General features: G+C 41.7%; 1 protein-coding gene across 4 annotated transcripts in view; it reads left to right on the forward strand.

Annotated features, from left to right (window-relative positions):
• Positions 1–23,810, forward strand: part of LDAH (lipid droplet associated hydrolase) — a 219,391-nt gene that overhangs the window by 150,083 nt on the left and 45,498 nt on the right. For all 4 annotated transcript variants that reach the window (XM_090031597.1, XM_090031603.1, XM_090031614.1 and 1 more), the window contains exon 5: positions 12,475–12,715. In XM_090031597.1, coding sequence (XP_089887723.1) covers positions 12,475–12,715 — 241 coding nt within the window. The remainder of the gene's footprint in view (positions 1–12,474; positions 12,716–23,810) is intronic.

Below are 23,810 nucleotides of genomic sequence, written 5' to 3' on the forward strand. Positions count from 1 at the left end.
AATGAAGCCATGGCTCCTCAGGGAGAGGGGGCAGCTCCCGCTGTTGCTTGCACTCCAGAAGGGCATAAGGCGGGGTGTGCCCCTGGATCTGTGCAGGGCAGGGCGGGTGGGCAGGCTGGAGCTGGGGCTGTACCGGGGTCTTCTCAGCGGGTGCTAGGCTCAGGGCAAGGGCAGGGTGTGCAGCCACCCCAGATTTTGCTGTAGCCCCACTCCCAGTGCCACCATTCACCCAGCACAGCTCTGGCTCAATGCCTCCTCTCCACCCATGCACGGGGAAGAGCCAGGTGTGTGACCTGGAAGCAGGGCTATGGCTAAATATGGGATGGCTGCAGCCCCCTCGGTAGCCCCCGCCCTGAGCCAAACCCCTGACGCAGCCCTGGCTCCAGCCCACAGCTGCAACCCGCCGCGTCCTGCCCCATGCAGATCTGAGAGCACGTTCCCCTGTGCTCTCCCAGGGTGCACACAGTAGTGGGAGCTGCTCCCCGACCTCCCGAGGAGCTGCGGCTCCATCCCACATGCTGTTCCACCCCAGGTGTGCAGTGCCTTCCCTGCCCCTGCTTCTGCCCCCTCCTTCACTGTAACAGGTGTTGATCTGCCCCCCTCTCACCCCTTTCCTCCCCGCTCCCCTTCCACCACAACAGACTTACCAGCTGCACGCAGCTGTATCAGAAATCGGATTGGTGTCAGCCAAATCAAGATATAGGTCAAAGATGGAGTTCTTGAAATGTAGCCTAGTATGTCGTATATCCAGCGTGAGATAAGAGGGAAGAATTGTCAGTCATGATGTAGAAAACACAGTGTACGTGTGTGATTAATATTTCTGATCTGCATTTGGAAAAATGACAAGAAAATACTTGTGTTCCATTGGTAACTAGGAAGGAGGTTAAACACTAACCATTAAATAATTTGAAATCAGCAGACATACCTTATACCCAAGAATATAAAAAAAAATTGCTAAGGACTTTTGAGTTGTGGGTTAGGAAATTTCCAAGATTGATCACTGTTCAGTGGGAGTGGGAGAGTGCCAGGAATGAAGCTAATGAGGCAATATTTAAAGAATAGGAAGGATGACATGAGTAACTTTAAATCAGTTAATCTGATATTTATCCTAGGCCAAGTCATGAACAGACTTGTTAGGGATGCAAGAATGGTGGCATAATTCAGCATGGTATTGTTAAGCTGTATTATGCTTTATAAGCATTATAAGCTTACAGCTTTGGGTGATAAAGCTTAAAGGTAAACAGGCTTCTTTAAAATATATGATTTGTGCTTATGGGTCATATGACAAAGGAATATCCCTTGGACACATATGGAAATAGCATGCAGCATTGGCATGACTGTTACTAAAATTCTATGTCCAGTTCTGATCTACATGCCAGGATGTTGAAATAAAAGTCATGAAATGAAGGTAAATCTATCCAGGTGTCCTTCTGTGGTTATGCATGTCAATAAAGATGATTCCTGGTGCAGGAGATAACAAAACTCATCATAGGTGAACTAGACCTGTTCCCTCTTATAAGGGACCTGTAAGTCACAAGCTGAAAGAATGAAGCTGTGAGAATTTTTCAAAGTCTGAGAAACTTCCTTTTATTATGTAATATGGTTAAGAAGCTCTGTTGCCTGTATCCTATATCAGATTAAGGGGTTGTCCAGTCAAAGACCTACATGGGGAATCAAAACACAAAATGACACAAAAAGATCCAGTGATTGAAAGCTGAGACTTTTTTAAGAGTAATTAATCATTGGAATAACTTGCCTGGGGTTGCTATGCTATCTAGAGCAAGACTGAACATCTTTCTGATAGATCAGCTGTTGCTCAAATGCTGTTTTGGGATCGATGCGGCAATAGTGAGTGATGTCTATGGTTCATGTTATGCAGGGAGACAGACTAAGTGATCATTGTGGTCCGTCTCACCTCAGAAATCTGTACCTGGTTCAGTAGTTTAAATCTAAGGACTAATGATCTTCACCATTTGCTTGCTTTTTAGTGACTGCCTTCTCCTCAGGTGTTTGGGGGGAACGGGTGGAGTATGGAATCGAGATAGATTAGTTTACTTCGGGAAGCGATATGTTTCTGCTATAAAACATGGTTTCTCCTGAGTGTATTTGATGGGAGTATGGGTTGTATCAGTATCCCTAGTAGTGCTCCTATTGTCTGCTGCTTCCAGTGAGTAATGCTATTGGGCAAGGTGTACTGTGGCCATTGTTGGTTAGCTTCCCAAGACATTGCAACCAAGAGAGAGAAGGGAAGTATTCACTTGCAACCTCCTTTGGTCTCCAGAGTCCTGTGCCTGATATTGGAAAAGACCAAAGAGTCCCTAGAAAGAAAGCAGTCAAGGTGGCTTCTTTCTTCCTGATGATGTTGAAGGTAAGAAAAGTGATTGTGGTGCTTCTCAAGGGAAGGTGGATGCAGACAGGTCCACAGGTTTCTGAGTTGTCTCCAAAATTTTAGACACACACAAGCCTTCACAAAGCAAGGGCTGAGGCTCAGCCATATATTGGATCTCGATTCCAAGGTTGGATGCAGATGATTCCCACAGCTCTGGATGGGTTCTCTTGACCTTGCTAAATCTATTCAGCCAAAAATTATAGGTTTGCATCTGTGTCAAGTGTGTACTAAGGCTGGCACAAGTCCAGGAGCATAACTAGGCCTAATGCCATATAGCTAACATTCCAGAAATTGTCAAGCAGGGTTAAATCTAAAGGTTACTTGGTAGATAGGATTTTGATCTGTTTGTACACCAAGCACCCTCCATGCTCAGCTGGGTCTGGTTTACTTTTGCACTATAATGCTGTATCTTAGGCACAGTTGCACGTATGTACATTTAAAAACAAACAGTATCCTGAACTTATAAATACACTATCATCTTTGAACCCTTCCTTTGATGCTGCTGTGCCACTTTGCTTTATACCTTCATATGCTGCCCTTATACAGGTACCAGGTTTGTTTGACTTTTTAATAATTGCATCCAGCTTACCTTAGCTAGGAGAGAAATGCTAGGATGCTAGGACATAATCCTATTTTGGAGAATATTTGCATGTCTCCCATTGGAGCCACTTACTGGTATTGTCCAGGGCCTATAAAAATGTGAAGCTATCTTTATTTTCAGCTATCTTGATCCTTGCGATGAAGTATAAAGAGTATTTCTATAGCCATCCTGCCAGTAAGCCTTATGGTCTGCAGTGTTGGCAGGTTCAGTTCCCAGGTTCTGAAAACTGAGGTAATAGTAACATTGCATAAATGGCACTACCAAGCATTGCCATCATATGGATAAAGACACATGCAGAAGTTAACATTTACCAGAGAGCAATACATTTTTCATCCTGTTAGAAAAGAGGTAAGTATGTAATTTACAGTTTTAACACTTGGTTCTTAACAAGAAGTTCCCTGGGAATTGCATGGGATGGCTAACTGTGACTCAGTTATGAAACGGTTTCTGTCTTCTATATTGCCAGTATTGTACCAGTGATTTCCATGGAAAATTTGTGCAGTCTGCCTCTTTATCACTTATTTTACACCATTACTCAGTAATGTGGGTTACATAGTGTACAATGAGAGATGTGGGGTGGGGGAAGGATAGTGAAAATGAGAAGGCCCTGGTGCCAAGATAGCAATTGGACTATTAGTAAATTCAGTATGTAGAAAATTAAAGTTGCGTGTCTTAATTGAGACCTCTTCTTGCCGTGTACAAAAACTGAAGAAGGGTTTACACCTGATAATAGAAAGATCTTCTTGAATTAAGAAACCACAAGCAATCCATTTCTCTTCCCTTACAGAGTTATGATTAATTACACACGTTTGCTTTTTCCCTTTCAAAATGCTTGGTGATTTTTGTACAGTAGCAATTCCAGTCATTCATAGATGTGGTCTGATGGTTAGAGCAGGAAATTGGGAGCTAGGATTTCTGTGTTTTGTTCTTGATTATTGCACGTACATCTGGGGGAGTCACATGCCTTCCCTGTATTTCAGTGTATCCATCTGTAAAATATGTAAATAACTTATCTGTAATGTAGCTTAACTAATTCATGTCATTGCACGAGGCTTCATTTTGATAAAGTACTTCAAAATCCTCAATGGAAAGATTCTGTTTATGTGCAAAATTTTAATATTTATATCCTGTTACATGTATAATACTTAGCATGGAGCCAAAGCATTTGTCTAGGGATGTAGAATGTCCAGAGGAAAAAAGAGATGTACACATTTAATAAATGATTACGGACTGCTTGGAGTGAAATGTTGTTTTAAATATTTGTATCTTTATTCATAAACTTTCTGGCATCTTTTTCTCTTCTGATGCTGTAACCTTTCACAACATATGCTGGTTATATGCATCTCATGAAAATAAATGGCTGGCTAATGTACCAAAATATGTAATGTACAGTTCAAAGAAAAAATCATTTGGAGAGTTCTAAAAAAAAACAAAACAGAAAATTAGAGCATCTTATTACTGACTGCTCCTATGTGTAGATCTGAAAGGAGGCTGCAGAGTATTTTTAAAATACTGGGAGCAACCTGAAATGGGGAGTCAAGAAAGTCTTGCTTTGATGAGAGGAAAAAATAAATGTTGTCTGTTTTTGTCATATGCATTTACTTGGATAACTTCTCAGCACAGCTGTGTTAATAAAGCAGGGTATATTTCCATGACCTTAATGATTTTGCCTGCAGGTTCTTGCATGCTGAGTAAAAGAAATGTTGATTAATGTGGCACCCTGTGTCAAACGTAGGCTGTAGATTACAATTAAATGCATCGTTATGTTATCTTTGAAAAATGTAATAGGCTTCACCAGACAGATAATAGCCTCTCCTCTGCTAAGGCAATAGATGAATAATCAACTAATGCATGGGATGAACCAAAATATATCAAAATAAGTGTTACTTTTGACAGAAAAACAGCCGTTGCTTCTCATAGATTTGTGGAGTCAGTGACCTATTCAAAATATTCACGAAATTATCTTCTCTGAGTTTCCTTCCAGTCCTGCAGTTCCAAGTTATGTCTTACTTGTACATGCTGATGTTTTTGATATAGATCAAGGAAGTGTGGCTGCACAGATCTGCATGTGAGTTTTAGAACTGTACTTGGATGAAGCTTTGCTTAACACGGGTCACTGTAATGGATCAGTTATAAAAATTAATGGATTGTTTCCTGGTTCTGCCAGCTGATTTGATCTCTGAAGTTCATTGTGAACTGTCGTTACATAACTGGTATGGAATCTGAGTCCTACATTCTTTTGTTTGGTGGTGATTATATTAAACATTTGTACACCCCAGATAATTTAAAACAGATTATTCAGCAAGAGCAAACAAGCTCCAGAACATTTCCCCCTTAGAAGTGGAAGTGAACTTCAACCACCGTTTATTCTGTCATTAGCAAAGAGTGAGCCAGCAGGTCATTCCCAAGCCAGCTTTGGTTTCTGATAACAGAGGGAGCATGGACTAAAACACCGCTGCTTTTACACTTCGGTCCAGAAATCCAAACCCTTCTGTAACATATCACAAACAGGGAGAGCTCGTCTTCTTACAGCCAAAGTACATGATTGATGAAACGTGGTTGGCTTAGAAAAAAAATTGCAAGGGGCAACCCAGATCTTTTCTAAAGAAGATGGATCATAGTCCTCTCTGTTACTCCAACTCTTGCACAATGTCATCCAGTAGTAAAAGCAAGTTACAAGGAGTTAGGACTTCTGACTTACAGTTGGCACCTAGGTAAACAGCCAGACTTCAAACGTGCTGAGCCCCATTAGCTTCCACAGGAGTTAGGAGAGTGTAACGGGACTTCTCGGGGCCAGTTTGCCTTTGGCCCTCCCACCTGTTTCTGGGCCAACCAACCGCCTTCTCACCTGCCATGCCTTGTTGTTATCTAATTAATGATCTTAATTACACCTCATTGGAGGCTGCCCATTTCTTGCCCCGATGCCAGGGGACACTATCCACGGCTCCATTCCTCCCCTATACCACACCCCAAGCCTCACAGGTGGCATCCACAGATGTTACTCTCACTGGCCCCACACTGGGCTCCAGAATCCTCCAGTTCAGACCCCAACTGGATCCCTCCACTCAGGCTGCCTAGCTCCCTGAAACTACTTTCCCCTCTTAGGTGTGGTTCCCCATCCCCCCCGGGACCTTCAGCCACATAGGCCCTGGCCTCACCTCCAAAGCCTGTCAGGACCCCAGGATTTCAGCTCTGGGCATCCCTCGTATTGGGCCCCTGGCCCTTTTGACCATTCTGGTCCTGGCTCCAGCATTGACCAGTCAAGGGTACTCTACATCAGGCCTCTGAGCCTCTAGCCCCACTCTTAGGTCTGCCATCTGGCCCCTACTAGGGGGTAACCCACCTGGTTGTGAGGACTGGGGTTATTAAGGTTCCTCAACCCGCCTTTCACCAGAATGGTAACTGGCCTGGCACTTCCTGAGGGCTCCCGCACCACTGAGAGCCCCAGCAGGCCACCCACTCCTAGCAGGGTGCAGTTTTAGGTCATGCCCAAGACAAGGAGCCTCCTAGCCATCCCCTACAGCTCCTCCTTACCTCTAAGGATGATACATGAAAACTTGCAGCAAGAAAATGTTACTGCCTGGCCTGCTAGCGGGGAACTGATCTTTTTATATAGGCAGCCAGGGATCTAAAATGGCTGCCGCTATCAAGCACCTGCTGGTTGCTTGGCTCACCCCTTAAAGTGGCAGGCACAAACAGTGCCCTGCCACAGAGAGATAAGCACCTCTGAAAATCATCTTTGCCTAATTTACCTCTGGGCACTCCAGTTTAAGAACACTGCCCTTAGCTTCTCTGTACTACAGTTTACCTATAAAACCAGTAGTGATATCTACACAACCTCAAATGGCAGTTAATGAAAGTTTTAATAGTGTTCTGAGCTCTTCAAATGAAGGTGCTAATGCAAAGTATATATTGAGATTGTCTTGCTCGTGTCTGTCTCTGTAATTCAAGAAACTCTAGAAACATCATACACTGTGTAAGTCTGTTGCACGCCCATACACATGTGAGGCTAACCCATCTGGTGTAGCTGTGGCAATCACTAATAGGTTGTTCTTATTTTAGAGCTGCCTGGAGGATGATGGTTCCATTTTGTGGCAGCTTTTGAGGTTTTGAAATTTGTTTTCATTCTGCATTGGAACCAAATCAAAACATATTGGATGTTTGTCCAAAAACAAAATGGTGTTGAATTATCTGTTTTCCAATCAAAACCTAAGCCTCAATGGGTGCTGGCTGCTATATACCCTGCTGCTTAGGGAGCTGACCTACTTTGTGTGAAATGCAGGCTCAGGCTCCAACTGACTGTTTCAGAGTGGTCTAGGATCACTCCTAGATTACATGATGTGCAGGAACTTGACTCTGGGGCCCTTGGCAGATGTTACACTTAAGACGTGATTAACCTGTTAATCACTTATTAAATAGTAACCTAGCCACACAACATGCAGGCAATTAATGGTACAACAAAATGGGTAACCAGCCACAAAATTATTCCACAGTGTGTAATATTTTGTCACTGGTTTCTATCATGTCTTAAATTGAACACGCAGCCTGATTCCAGCTGTATTCCAGGCTTGGTTGACAACCCCTCATACTGGCAGGCTGACAGCCATGGGGTACAGCCCTACATGGGACTGCACCATGCTGTTTTCAGGGTGCCAAATCAAAGGGAACACATCAGCTCTGCCAGGGTGCCAGTTTGTAGGGAGCCATGGAGCTCCCAGCAACCCAACAGGTTGGTTGCTTTGCTCCACAGCTCCTAGAGGCATGCAGCCTGGTCACAGAGAAACTGGTACTGGAGAGAGGTTCCCTGGTCCTAGGGTCCGCTTGTGCTCATACATTTAAAAACTGTATGAGCAGTCTAGCTGCACACACAATTTTCTGACATCCATGGCACACAGACACCCTGGGATTGGGGAACTGGTCTTGGATCCTAGGGCCCCAGTATACTGAGACCTTAAACAACTGTGTGTGTAGCTCAGCTGCAAACAAGGTTTTCTGACATCGTAGTGCATGAGGCTCTGCAACCAGTCCCAGTGGTGATTCAGAGGATTATGTGTCCTGACCACAGGAACACACCAGAGTCTCCAACTGGCTTCCCCTGCACTGGCAAGTAGTAATGACACCATTGGAGTCTGATCCCCAATCCCAGAATCATGCATCTTGCCATGCAAGCCTGGCATGGCAAGAGGCACAATTGTTGGCATTGGGGTTCATACACACTGCACCATTAAATGAACGTGTGCCAGGGGCCTGAGTATCCTAGTCCAGTGTCCTAACCACCAGAGCAGGTCAGTGAGGCCTTGTATTACTGCTAAAAACATATGGTTAACTTAAATGTGAAGCTATCCTGAGGTAAAAATGCAGTGAAGACAGCACATTTCATTTTACATCAGCGTCAGTATGGCAAATCAGCACGTTATTTCCCCTTGTGTTTGATCTCACCTGCTTTATCATGAGATTAAACTAAAATTCCTTATTCTTACTGTCTTTACCTTTGGATAGGTCACATACACTAATTACACAGCCAAAAACTAGCTATTTTAGCAGTGAAGACAGAGCAAGAGTCAGCCTGTTCTGTATCTGTTTATCTCTCAGTCTAGAAACCTTGATGAAAACTGTGCTTGAACTGGAATATCTCTGTAAAACTTTTCAGCTTTGACAAGAAGATTCCAGCTAGCTCTGCTTGGTTTAGAAATTGGCCTCATCCCTACTAATCTTGACAGCTGGTTGTGCTGCTCCCCGTTCCAGATAGATTGGGAATCTTGAAAGAGAGCCAAAATATATGAACAGGGAGTCGCGTTCTGCATATACCTAGGTGGCAAGCAGGATTTCTTTTAAGTAATGTAGGCCAGCAGTCAAGAATAAGAAAAGCAATTGAGACTGAATGATCACATGAAGCAAATCATAGCATGTGAATTAGTGGATTTGTCCTGCTTAACCAAAAATCTGAAATTAACTTTGCTGGTTTGTCAGGCTTTCTTAAAGTGGAGATTTTAATGTTCTCTGCCCTGATGATTCACTATTGTCTTTAAATATGTATTCTGTCTTTCCTGTCTTCCAAAAAATGTTCCACCTATCTGAGAGCAATGAGTGTAGGTCTTTGAAAGATAATGGATTGCTAGCATTGGACATCAGATTCCACAACAGTGGGGGCAACTGGAAGCCTTCCTACATTACCTTTTTTATGTCCTTTTCTTTTGGAGGAACACAGGCTGAATTGCAATCAGAATCTGTACCTTGGACTTGCCTCCTGATGCCTTTGAGAATGGTAGTTGTTGCATTTTGGGGAGTGTCTACACGAGATGCTACTACGCAGTAGTTACTGCACATTTATTCAGTACTTGTATATTCGACTACTAAATAAAATGTGCAGTCAGTGGAGTTACTGCATAGTAGCACCGGCAAACACCTTTTAAGTGATGCTGCTGTGCAGTAGCCTAATACTACTGTGCAGTAGCATCTCAGCACAGTTTTTGCCACACAGTGCTACTGCACAGTAGTATCTGGCTACTGAGCAGTCGCACACACCACTCAACTAAGAGCTAGATTAGGATCATTTTATATTTACTCAGCAAGAGTTGACAGAAAATAAAAAATGTGCAGGTGTTAAGCAGGCTTATATCGGGCACCAAGAGGTGAAAGGATCTGCATTCTCTTACCGGCCCTTTGAGTCAGCCAAATCTTCAAGCACTAACTGTTGAAGTCAGAAATTGTTGGTGAACACACACAACAAGCTGGTTGACAAACAAACCAGTGAGAAAATGTGTTTGACATATAAGATAACTAACCTGAAATGCAAGTACAAGCATCATCTATACCATTTTAAAGGTGTGTACACAGAGGCAGAGAAACACATAATTTGACCAAACAAAGAGAGAGGTACTGGTACAGTCTAAAATACAATAAAGCATCCTGAATGTTTGTCCCTGCTCTAACCCCTGGACTTACTATGATTGTTTTGGTGGATTGTGCCTATTTTCAGTCTTTTTGCTGATTGGTACCATAAGAAATCTATTTACCAAATAAAACATAAGAATGATTTCCTTACTTTGTGGTACTAATGTCATTATTAACAATGATAACACTTTGCATCTTCAAACTCCCTGGCTATCATTTAATGAGTTACCAGTAATTCTGCAAGCTTAAGCCATTATTTTAATAGCATGTAATATGAATATATTTGGTATCAACAAAAGATAATGTAAAGCGATGATTCTGTATATATTATGAGATATGTTGTTGGCCTGATACAGGCATGTATTAATAGATTGTATTAAATATTTACAGCCTGGAAGTATAGAATTAAAAGATAAATGTATATTCCAATACATTTTTTGCATAAGTGGGATGCTACTTTTATGAAAATTTTGTGGAGCTAACATATTAAACTTTATGTGAATATTTATATGTTTTGCCTGTTTTAACAGCAGTGGTATTGCAGATACTTTAACCACGAATTTAATCTTTAAACAGTTCTGGCAAATGTATGCTTTAAAACCCAAGCTGTGGATGCTAGCAGAAAGTAAGGACCTTTTTTAAAGTGGTTGAAATGTATATACTTGGAAGGTGTCCTTGTATTGTGTGCAAAAAAGGAGAAACCTTTAGTTCCTTCTTACAGCTACCATATATAAATTTACAATAATAAGATTATTTCTAAGAAATAGTGTCAGGTTTGGCATATTCAAGGGACTAAGAGTCATGATAATTACTTCCTAGGTTTTTTCCTTCACTTGTCTCTAAGCTTTAGCAGCTTCTCCCAGTGGTTGGTGCAGTGGTTGAAACAGCTAATTATGTATCCATAAACTGTAATGTCAAAGGATTAATGTGTCCCTGGGACCATGGGTCAAATCTGCTTTAGATCACAAGAGCTTAAGCTCAGCTCCTAGTTGAAATATCACAAAACTACCTTGTAATTTAATCCAAGCCTTGCATTCTTATACCTCAGCTGTTGGTTGTCTTGAATAAAAGAGACCTATGATTGATTTCCCTGAGAGGTTTTTTAATTTTTTTTTTTATTTGGTTTGGTTTGGTTTTGGTTTGTTTCTTTTTTTTAAATTTGCAAATAAGGTAGTGTGAGCCGGAAAGTTTAGGGAATCTATAAAGGTTCCTGCCTTCAACATGAATAACCCTTTTAAAGTCCTATCTTGAAGTTGTTATAGAAAATGTATTATGGCACAGGGTTGGCGTTCTCCACATTCCTTTTATGTCTTACATTAAAATGCCCTGATCTTGCAAAGTGTTCTTCATGGCCTGGGCTGGGTTTCCATTCCCTGAATTCAGTGCGGCTACACCCAGGCAGTGAGATCTACCTTTTGCAGATCAAAGCCTACTAGAAACTCTTTCATGTTAAATACTAGATTTTTTTACTAACTCCTGTGATAAATGGAACAGTTGAAAGGCATCTGGGTGGTCTTGTAACTGGGCAGAAGTAATGGCTTTCCTCATCTACATTTACTCTGAGTATTGTATGACATTTAGCAAGGCCCCCAGTGGTCTCATTATAACATCCATATCCTTTGCTTATTGTGTTGTCTTGATACTTCTGTTAAGCATAGTAGTGGTATAGCTTTTCAGGTGTTTCCTATATGAATGCATACAGTATTCCACGTTTCTGAAAAAAATGGCAGGAATTCTCCGAAACTATTGATACAATTTCACCAATGGGCTGGAATTAAAAAATAGATTTTTTTTATAATTAAATGTTTCCAGCTAAGGAAACAGCTAGGGTAGGAGGGGTGTTAAGTCTATGAACAGACCATATTCTATCCTTCATGCGTTCAAATCTGTGAAGCTTCAACATACACATAGTACAAAATTATAGCCTGTACTATGGAACATTGTACTCATCTCAGTAATGAAGAAGTAGGCTGTAGCCTACAAAGCTTATGCCTTTCTCAACAAGTTAATCTTTGAGGTGCTACCCTGCCTTGCCTTCTGCCAGACTTCAAACTAATACAGCTAACTGCCTCTCCTCACAGTAAATATGTCAGTTATGTTTATAGCTCTACCATGTAAAGATCTACCTTAATATGGCCAAACTATCAGACTGAAAAAGAAAGTATGTGGTAATTATGATTTTCATTTAATTTTCTCCTGTATGAAATCGGTGGTCTAATCAGATCATTAAAATAAAAACACTTTGCACTGAAACAAAAATGACAATTTCTGTGCAGTGCCCTCTTGTGGTATCACCATCTTTATGTAACAAATGACTGTAGCATCACTCACTTCTTTCTAAATTGCACCTGGACCCCAACCTGGTACACTGATGAATAGCTCTAATTCCCACTGAAATCAGTCTGAATAGAAGTCTGTTCTCATCTTTCAGAATCAGGCCATTGAGCATCTCCTACAACATAAGGGTGCATTGAGTTACTAGTATATCCACCTTCACTTTAGAAAGGGACCCCTGAAAATTTTGTCTTTTCCTAAATTTGATACTGTGCTGGAGAACTTCCCTGAACTTCTTCTTCTTGTGGCCCAACAGGTTCTTCGCTCTGTACTGCTGTTTCCGACAATAGAGCGCATGGCTCAGTCCCCTAAAGGCAAGTTCATGACACCCCTGCTGTGCAAGCTGCGGTACATTCTGTACATGCCCGTCTACCTGCTATCGTTTCTGCCAGAAAGAGCCAAAACTTCCATAGTGCGGTTTGCACTGCGAGGGCTTAAGTGTCCTGATGAAGCTTCAATAGCTACCTCCATAAATCTCTTCAGCGTGGACTGCACTGGTGAGCAAATTTTTTCACTTGCTTTCTTCTTTTTAACTATCTGTATTTTCCATCACACTGCTTTGACAAGTGGGTGAATTAGAAATTGCAAAGGGTGTGAGTCATTAAAAACAAGCTTCATCCTAAAACATGAACAAATATCCAAGAATTTTTTAAATGCAGGCTGGATTTGTCTGTCCCCTGAAGTCTTTTTCTCATCTCAAGTTGAATTTTTTACAAAAGATGCAGGGGAATTTGAAATAGGTCATAAACCAGTACTTTGAATAGGTCCATGAAATGATCTACGATACTTGGAATTTTAGGGACGCTCAGAATCAGGGAATTCTGAACTTGGTTGTATGTCTCCAAAACAAATGTTTTTTAAAAGAAGAAAGTTTGGAAATGTATATTTCTGCAAAACACATCTGAAAAGAAAACCATTACCTTCACTATTAACAACACATGCCCTGGTTCAAACAACTGCATTTTATTCAGATTTAATAGTGCAAATGGACTAATTAATTTCACACTTGTTTATACTTAATTTTCTTTCTGGCTGTATTTAATTTAACATTCATCTGGGAGTGTTATTAAACCTAGAAAAGGGCCCTCCTCTTGTAAGCATGCATGAGTAACTTAATGCGTATATGGAATTCTGTTCTCCGGAACAAGGCAGAAAAAGGATATTCTTCAAATGCTGGGGTATATTGTACAGCATGTATAAGTGTCTTTTATTTTAGGGATAAGACAGCTTTCAGATGAGAAATCATTCAGCCATTTCTATTGAGGTACCAAAATGAAAATCAAAGGAAACTGTTTAGATGCTACAATAAATAAGAAGTTCTGTCCTTTAATAAGTATCTACATATTTTAGATGCTACCATAAATTAGAAGTTGAAAATACTCTGAAAATGGTTGTGCTGTGTAATGCAACTGTAATCACAAGAAAAGAGTTTTGTTTTCATTAATAGTAATAAAAAAAAGCACACTCAGATGTCCCCCTGCCAGGGCAAATCTGTATATTTGTAACAACTCCGTTTGGGGCTACTGAGACTCTCTGAAGGTGAAGATAATACCTGGGAAGGGGACAGGTATTATCATCTGAATTGAACAGTGCCACAGTAAAAAGCAAATGATTGCCTCGGTAAAGAACAAATTATGGTAACAGTCACTCCAAAGCCAACTGGGATGACTGTTATAAATAAATTAAATTTTAGACCAATGGGAATACTCCGCACCTCTTAGAATCAGGCTTCTAGTTACTAATTTAAAAATTCCTCTGTAGGATAAGCAATATATTATATGTTATAAAAATCTATATCCATTTAATATTGCCTTGCTGGGGAAGTAAACGTACATGATCACCTGGCATAGTAGTCTCTCGCATTCTTCCTTTCAGTACCCTGGCTTCAGTTGCAGTGTGTGAACAGCTGTATAGTAGCATAATGTAAACTAAAATAATGCACTATTTGCCATATTTTTTTCTAGAACTTTCTGCCACAACAATATAAGCAGCCCAGAAAGCGAGAGTGTTTTTGGCTTTAGGGCCTAATTTTCATGTGATGTGGTCACACTGATGTTACAGTAACTTAGGGTCTCACTCTCTGTGTCTTGCAGCCAGTCTGTGGGACTAAATAGTGTCATTCAGTGTTGCTCAGCGTTCCCCATTGATTTCTTGAGAAATTCTCTTTGGAAACTGGTGGGATGATGTGGCTCATTGACTTCAAAGAAAATACATGTATGAGTTAATGCTATTTGTGGAAGAAAGAGTTTGCAGAAAGAAGCCCGTAGACCTTTTTATATATTTACAAACAGTTTAAGAAGTAGAAAAAAAATCACAATATGTGCCTGGATTTAATGCAGATTTGTTGTTATCTAGTTCAGCAGTCTGCCTGGTCAAATTCCTGTTTTGTATAGGCACTCATTTGTGAGTTAGTGTGGCATATGAAACAGTGGTAGTAAATACAGTTCTGATTGACTTCTTGTCCTTTAATAAGCTATTAGATATGGTTCAGAAACATTCAGCAAATGGATGTGTTTCTCCTCTCCAGGAAGTTTGTTTGTCAAGTCATTAAAAATACACGTATTACCTTTGGCACATACATCTGTTGCATTGCTGTAATTGTAATAAAAACTATGATTAAGGGCAGAAAGACAGTAAAAGTTTCCTTAAAAGTAATGCATCCGTTAAAACAAACCAACCTGCCAGGGATTCATTACCACATCCAAAGCTTAGTCACAACAATATGTTTTCTCTCCTGTGAAAGGAAATGAGATTTGAAAACTTAATTATAACAAGACCTTAAGGCCTGATGCTGCTTGCTCTGAAATCAAGAGGAGAATGCCATTTAGAGGGAATTGGATCAAATCACTGGTTAGGACAGTCAACTATGAGGATGAATATGTTGAGAGGGGAGGATAATGTTCCTTTATCATCTGTCCCAATTTCCATCCAATATATATGTGCTTCGGCAAGTGATTCCAAATAGTGTTTTGTTTCTCCAAGTGTAACTGATGTTGATATCTAGGAAGCCCAATCAAAGGAGCAAAACCCCATTATATCAGGCAGGTGAGTACCAAGAGTCCTAATCTCAAATTGCTAAGAGATTGCATCTGGAGAGGGATCACATAGGTCAATAGGTAACTAGGTAGCCAAAATGAACAGAAAATCCCTGTTAGGTGCAAGTACAGTGTGACATAGTGTGGCTGCACCAAAGGTGAGGTTTACGTTGGGAAACATACTACCCATCTGATGCAGGGCCCCTCCCCTCAAATTTCCTGCCATGACTTGGTGTTACTGAATGAAAAGGAGGGGTTCAGTGGAGATCTTCTTCCTGGGGTCCTGGGGGACCTGGGGGATGGTAGTACTCACAGTCCTGACGTGATGTTCTGCGGGGATCTGCCTCCCCTACACCCCGTCCACTCACCAACCGAATAGATACCACCTGTGTAGATCGGCTGTGCCCCGTTGACCCCTTTCATGAGGGGGACAGGCATCAGCATGGGTTCTGGTGGGCTAGCCTGGTTGTTACGACAGCTAGCATCTCTGCCTTGGCTGCTGATGGGCTAAGCTTCCATCAGCTGGCATCCTCCTTGCCATCTCTGCCTGCCACAGGAGCCTCACCACACTGGGTATGCTCCCTCTCCACCCTCCAGCCAGGTTCCGGTGGACTTCTTAAATCGTCCCGCAGCGGCTGCTCCAGCCGCCACGATTGGCTCTGCTGTTCCCCACACAGGGAACAGCTAATTAAATAGCCAGCGTAACGCCAGCTCACGTGGCTGCGGCCACAGCTCCTCCTCCGGCTCTGGCTGATCCCCCGGAGGTAAGTTTCCCTGGCGGGGGTGCTGCTTGTGTGGCTTGTGACCCGCGGTGACTGCCCCTTCCCCTTCGGGAGCCTGTGGGGGCATCTCACCGCCACACAAAGCCATTTTGTTTGTTTGCATTTAGTCTCTAGCAAAGACGTTTTAGGACAGATGCTTAAAGCAAAAACATAAATGGCAGACTAATTGTAGGATATGTATAATTCTAAAACTGCCCTGGGTGAAGAGACCAAAAAGCATTCTAGGACTGAATACAGGAGTGTTTGGCCTTGCCAGTTCTCTGAAACAGACAGTCATTAGCGTTATTCAAGTTAGCAAAGACAATCTGAATATCTCATGTTCTCATATTTAATGAAAATAATGAATAGTCTATAAAGCTTGCATTGTTGTTCAATACTGGAATATTTTGGCACTTTATCCTGCTCAAATCTGAAAATATTGCTTCAGTGACAAATGCAAGTAGCAGGCTTATGGAGAGAGTAAACCACACTATCTACATAGAACAGGATTTATTGTCCACTAGTTCGGCTGGCAAACTTCCTCCATTTGTTTCTGTAAAATTTCCACAAAAGCACAGACATTACATAATGGATAAACACTGCAAGGCTGGTTAGAGAGGCAGGCTGGTAGGTCAGAGGTTAACGTCTGGATGACAGTGAAGATACAGATAAGCACAATAGCAAGAATAACCTCCAGCCTGACCATTAGCAAGAATAACCTCCAGCCAGCCCATGCTCGCTCATTCTTTGTGATCTTGAACCTGTGACTTCTCTTGAGGAATCTCCCTGTTTGTTTAACCTGTTTACAGGCCAGGGTAGTAGCTGAACTCATGGAGGGCTGATTTGCTGTATTGGGTTTGGGAAGGGTGAAAACAAGGGAAAAATCATAACTTAAAAAATAGCATGTAAAATTGTTTTAAAAGAGCATAAAATGAGAGCTAGATGCAATAGTTTCTCTTTCACTTTAGATCCTTCATGTCTGTGCGAGGTTTGAAAATACTTTAAAAATATACCTGAGCCACAAAATTTAGATCTCAGTCAAATTTCCCCAAAGTTTGGGGCTTGCTGGGTCCCAGGTTTCATTTGCTTTAGACAGAAGGTAAAAAATTTCTAAGCTTTAGTCTTACTTAAAGTCAGTGGGACTAAGGATCCCTTGGGGTCTCAATCACTTTTGAAAATGATGCTTTACCTCTGAAGTCTCTGCAGATCCTGGATTTTGATTTTTCCAGAGCTGGTGGGATGCACCAATCCTGGGATTCATTTGTGATCCTTCTGTCTCTTCAAAAGCAAAGAGACTCCAGCATGCTCATTTACTTGCAGATGATTCATTTTGTTGCAGTCAACAGAAAATAGTATTATGATTCACACATAAAAGATGGTTGAGAATGGCTGAGTGGACTAGTAGTGAAAGCTTCTGGGTTCTAGCTGTAGTCCTGCCACTGGTCTCAAGTCTTATTTGGATAGGTCCCTTCCTTTCTCTGCTTCAGTTCCTTCACACGTGAAATGGGAATGTTTTTTGTCATGGTGTTGCAGTGCTTTGGGATCACAATACTGTAGACATGCAGATTTAGTTGTTAGGTTCACAAGATGATTTTAAAAACTCTTGAACAGCTCCCCATGCCCATCACTTTAAGTGATGAAATGTGAATCCTTTGCCTTTCTGTCTCTAAATAATATTTGCCAAACAAAAATGGATTCCTGCAGGTTTAAGAAATAGTTACCTAAAAATAGAAACCCAAGTTGGCTTATTTTGAACTTCCACCTTGCTTTGATATGAAAACATTTACGGAGCATCATTGACAGAGCTTCCCTTTTCTATATTGAAATATTTGTCCTGCTCACTCAGGGCATGGGTGAGGGGGAGGGGAAGGGTATTTAGAGCAGCTGTTGAGAGCCACTTTAATTAAAGCACACACAGTGCCTCGTGTATTCAGTGGCCTGTGATTCATAATGGCGACTGAGGTGATTTAACTAAAGCTCATTCAATGAGGAGATGGTGAATACACATGACGCTGAAGCTGCTGGAGTATTCTAATTAGATTAATTGAATCTGCTCCGACACATTCTAGTTAGTTGGAGCAGGCTTTGGGCACAGTATAGGTGCCCCCTGTGTTTATTTTCCAAGCCATAGGTTTTTTTAAATGGCCACAGTTTTATTGAAGTTAATTTGTCTACTCCTAAAAGTAAGTCTACATAGTGCAGTGCAGTACCACGTAGAGCTACCTCATCTCCTTAAGCTTGCTCAGGTTTTGGAAGCAATATAGGGATCTTGCATGTTTCTCTGAATAGCAGTATAAGGCAAGTCCTCACTTTGATTTTTACCATGACGTTCTCAGCAAGTTAATTTAGCCTAGATGCAGCACCATGCTGTATTGTTATAGTGCTTCCAGGACTGGAACTAGCTCAGGCAACTCTGCACATCCATACAGACATGCATGAATAGTCTGGAAACAGAAGTCCTCTACTTTGGCCATCTAGGTTAAGAAGGCTTTGCCCATTATAATGACCTTCACTTTCACTTAGAATCGCAGTGCTCAAAGTACAGCCCATTAGCTGAATCCTGTCCATTGAGCTGAGTTATCTGCCTGCGGGGCTCTCCACAAATCTGGACATTTGGTGGTGGGGGGAGCAGCATCAGTGTTAATTGGCATAGCTGTGGGAGCCATGTAGCAATTAATGTTGCCACTGCTCCCTTAATACTAATTTTTTGTTCCATGGGTCAGATGACATGACCCCGTGTACTAGATCAGGATGGTGCATGGCCCTGAACCTGGTACACGACACCAGACCTAACATGAGGGGCCAGTTCACAGCCTTGGACCTGGCACATGGGGTCAGTCCATATATCGTATCCAATCAGTGGACCTGGCCATATATGCTGAATCCAACCCACGGATTGGCTATGCCCCACCCATTCAGCCCACACTCTGGAAAGATTGATCTGACTGACTTAGAGTGTCAAACAGCTGACTTCGAGTGTCAAAGATATGGTTGGAGGGGCACAGAGCCCTGTTTTAGATGCATTTTGGCCATTTTGGGGCAAGTGGGTGCAGTTTCTGCCACTGGGGTTCCATGCCAGCCAGATCTGGCCTGGGGGTTATCCAAATGAGTTTGACAAATGTGACTTAGAGGAGTTGTTTTCTTATGTACTAGTGATCATCACTATTACTATTCATATTACAGTACTGATTAGATGTTCCAACCAAGATAAACTCCCATTGTGCTAAGCACTGTAGAAACACACAGTAAGAACCACTTCCTGCCACAAAGAGTTTATAATCCAAAAGGACAAGGCAGAGAGTAGGAAGGGGAGTAGCAAGGACAGTGATATAGGGTGAGTTGCCTGTGGTCACACAGGCGGTCAGTGGCAGAGCTGGAAATAAGCCCCAGATCTCCTGAGTCCCAGAGCAGTGAACTGTATGTATCTAACAAATTAGCATTGGATGTTTGTTGGCCTTGAGCTACTTTTGGATCATCGACCCTAAGCAGGGCAGAATAAGATACGTCTAATACATTTTGAACCTTGACCTTGAAATTCATATTGCAAAGGGTCTCAGTACACCGAGGCATCCATCAGCATGAGTATAATTTTGGGGAGAGGTCAGGTAGTAAAGTAGGAAAGAGGCTGAGCAGATTTGTATTCCTAGACTTGTGAATTTCCACTCTGGTTTTCTAGACTTGCTCAACTCAAAGCCCCAGAAGAGGAACATGATTTGCCTTATTCCTTTTGATAATGCCACGCATTTTAAATACCAAGTTTGACTATTATAATAGATAATAGTCTACCTTCCCAAAACCTTTCCAAAATGTGCCTTTGCTTAGATAGCCAGAAACACTGGGTGTTTAGACACGTGCTCCAGGAGTGGGGGGAGTCAGGGAGTGCACTTAATTTGAGTGGCTCTGAGAGCTAATGAAAGTGCCTGGACCATCTTGTGTATCAGTATCCCCACACTTCAAAATGGCAGCTGGGGCGCTTTATCTAAAGTTTGTCAAAAAAGCTTTAGATAAAGCGTTCCTGCTGCCATTTGGAAGCATGGGGATGCTGATACACATGACGCTGGAGGCTGCTGGAGCATGGTAATTACCACGCTCCAACAGACTTAATTAATTGAGTCTGCTCCAATGTGCTGTAATCGCAGCACGTTGGAGCAGCCTCTGTGTTATCCAAATGGGGTATGGTGACAAGTGCTGTCCTGCAGAGCAGCATCTGACCTGCCTGATTAAAATTCTGTATCTGTACAATCTGGACCATGTGGCACAGGTGGCAAGGAAGTCTTCGTCCTTCCTCCATTCTTCCCTACAATCCTTGTGTGCTCATATGCAGGAGAAGAAAATCTTTCCTCTAGGGATAAGTTATTCATTGCCATATGTCTGCAAAGTGTCTTGCATGTTTCTCTGAATATGCTGCTACTGGATGTGTGAAGAGCCAAGAGACTGCTCTTGATTAGCCACCAGTCTGACCCAGAACTCGAGCCCTTCAGTCATCTTGCTTCTGAAGGATCCAGTGTGCTGCCCCAGTGGAGCCCCATTATTTGACATTTTAAATGATGATCATAATATGTATTTTTGCAAAGTGTTTAAGAGAGTGTTTCCTTACCTGTGGAAACACAGTAATATTTTATCACCTGCCTTCCAGGAAAAGGGGCCAAAGAATAACAACCTTTAATATTTTCATGTTTCCTCTGCTACTGTTTATTTTCCTGTGTGATGCCTGACTAAAATGTTTGCTTAATGTTGTCGGACAACTCACCTTCCCAAGACAGCACATAAGCTGATGGAAAAACCCCACATCTGCCTTCTTCTCTCTGAGTGAACTAAAGTTTTCCCTATTTAAGAGTAGGATGCTCATATTAATTTATTGGAGGAAGGCAAATACCGTTTATATATTTACAGTCCTATTTATATATTTACAGTCCTATTCCCCAAATAAAAGAAAAAAGAAAGAAAAAATTTTACAGGGGCATTTTATTATGTGTAAAAGGTTTCATTTTCCTTTGCAAGTCCTGTGCAAATAATAACAATAATAATATGGAAAGTTCCTGTTCAGCTTATGTTCCATAATTTTCTTTCATTCTTTCTTTCTTTTGTTTTTTGGGGTTTTTTGCAAAAAAAAACCCCTGTCATTTTCTTCCCGTTAGAAATATTACTCATAAGGCTTGAATGTTTTGATAATGGAATTGTTGATAACTTCCAGGAAGTACAAAGAACAATTTGAAGTTTGCTTGCAGGTCTGTTTATTCATCTCTGATGGTGTTTTGTCCCTACGGAGTGGGTGAGTTTGACAAACTTGCAAATACTGTTAACAGGGTTGGGAGTAGGAGGAGGATAATCAGTAGTGCGGAAGAGATGTTGAAAATAAGTATCTGTCAGTTAAATACTAGCAGCTGTGCTTGCTTTGTGTTAGTGTCGGTTACAGTCATTTGCGTAGTGGGAGTTTTTTTCTTTTTGGGCCTGATCCAAAGCTCATTGAAAAGAAAGACTCCCATTGATTACAGCGTGCTTTTGATCATGCCTTTTATATAAAGTGTGCCATTTCAAACTTTCTAACAAATGCCATATTTACCATGCTAAGGTATGCGTTTTGACCAGGGAAGCTGTTTTTTCTTCTCCAGCATAGAAACATGGAGGAACAGAAGCGTGAAGATGCTGTGCTCTTATGGCTACCAAAATGGTTACTGCTTCTTTCAGGTCCAGCAGATAGCAGGGGAGGAGTCCAATGTTAACCTTCTCACCAATGCTAAGGAATCAACAGTAACTTTTGTCTGAGCAGCCAAAAGCTGCGACCAATTCCTTAGTGGCTATAAGAGGGTTAGCACTGTAGCTTGGATCTGAAACAGCCATTGATCTTGCTGGGGGCAAGTTTGCTGCTGCATGCTGCTGGCCATGACTCTGGAAAAATCTTCGCTTTCCTACATTCCGCCTTCCAAAAACTAGCTGTGTTTCTTATTTAGGGGTATAAGGTACGTGAGAAGATGTAGTGTCTAGTTCGAAGTTGGTAGTCCCATTGTAACTTGAGAAATGGTTATAGGAATTAGGCAGGAATTTAATGTAGAAAAAAGATGGGAGAGGGTGGGTGTGATAATATTCTTCCAATGCAGAAAAGGTGGTGTTGAGGAGAAAGGCACAGTTGTTACCACTAGTCCCTGGGTAGTGGAAGGGGGAATTAGGTTAATTTGCAGCAAAGAATATTAAGGGTTGATATTAGAAAAAACTTTTCCTAACATGTTAGAGAAGTGAAGCACTGGAAACTAGAGCATCTAGAGCAGTGCTTTTCAACCTTTTTGATTTGTGGACCCTTGTGGACCCTTAAAAAAATTCATATGAAGGTGCAGACCTCTTTAGAAATTTTTTATGGAGGTGCCTTTGGACCCCTTTGAATTGTAAGTGTGGGTATTCATATACTTGTAAATCACATACTTGTGATCATAGTCATTTTTTGTGGACCCCTTGGACATAGTCTGGAGAGCCACAGACCACAGGTTGAAAACAGCTGATCTAGGGGAGTTATAGAATGGAGATTTTTTTTTAAGTACATGCGAGACTGGCATCTGTCAGAGATAGCCATGCGTAAGTGCAAAGATTTAGACTAGATGACTTTCTGAAGCTCCCTCCATCCTACATTTCACTCTTTCTGTTATTAGTGTTTATTTAGCACTTGTGTAAGGCTGATGTCAACACTCTACAAATGCTTGTTCCAAGCAGCTCCAGTGAAGTGCATAAGCTGGTAGATCAACCACACACATTTGTGTCCTAGAATAAGCCTTTGTGGAGTATCTAGGCTGGTATTTACAAAGGTGTTACCTAATTTGAATGAATTAACATTGAAAACCAAATTGCAGTGGGCTAAAGACTCCAGTCTAGATATAATTTCTAGTGTCAGTTTAAACCACCATTTAGGTCTTTGTTGCCATAAATCACAGAAGCCCCCTCCAAGGTTCACATTCTCCTTGTATTACTCTGTCATGTGGTCAGTGACAAGGAGAAAACTCCTAAGGATTTTTTGCATATGAGAACATAATTGGATGAGGGTATAAGTGCAGATTACCAAGAATGAGTTCAGTACTGCTCATTGTTGCAGTTCAGTATTTAAAATCAGTATTAAAAACCCATCACAAATGGGTTTTCTCTGTGGGGAAATGGAGTGAGGGGCAGAGTTGTAACAATACAAAACATAGGATGATACCAGCTAATGCAGAGACTGGGAAATATAAAGTTCACCTTTCTTTATCATTTAAATCCACTTACGGGACATGTCCCCCTTTCAAGGGCAGACAGTGTCCTAAATGATGGTTCCAAAGGAACAAAGAAAGGACATCCTAAGGCACTAATCCAGGAAAGCCATTAAAAAGATTTCAGTACAGCTACTTACGTGCTTAAACACTTGCCTAGGAGAGCATAGTCTTTCCTATGGGTGATCCAGGCTGACCTGGACAAGCTCAGCAAATGGGCAGACGAGAACCTCATGGTGTTTAACACCGAAAAATGCAAGGTTCTCCACCTTGGGAGGAAAAACCTGCAGCATCCTTATAGGCTCGGTGCTACGTTGGATAGCACTACAGAAGAAAGAGACTTGGGGGTCATCATTGACCACAAGATGAACATGAGCCTGCAATGCAATGCTGCGGCTAATAAAGCGACCAAAATGCTGGCTTGCATCCATAGATGCTTCTCGAGCAAATCCCGGGACGTCATTCTCCCCTTGTACTCAGCCTTGGTGAGGCCTCAGCTGGAGTACTGCGTCCAGTTTTGGGCTCCACAATTCAAAAAGGATGTGGAGAAGCTTGAGAGAGTCCAGA

Source organism: Crocodylus siamensis, chromosome 1 (genome assembly GCF_052110815.1).
Source record: "Crocodylus siamensis isolate JL-2025a chromosome 1, ASM5211081v1, whole genome shotgun sequence".
NCBI classification, from domain to species: domain Eukaryota; kingdom Metazoa; phylum Chordata; order Crocodylia; family Crocodylidae; genus Crocodylus; species Crocodylus siamensis.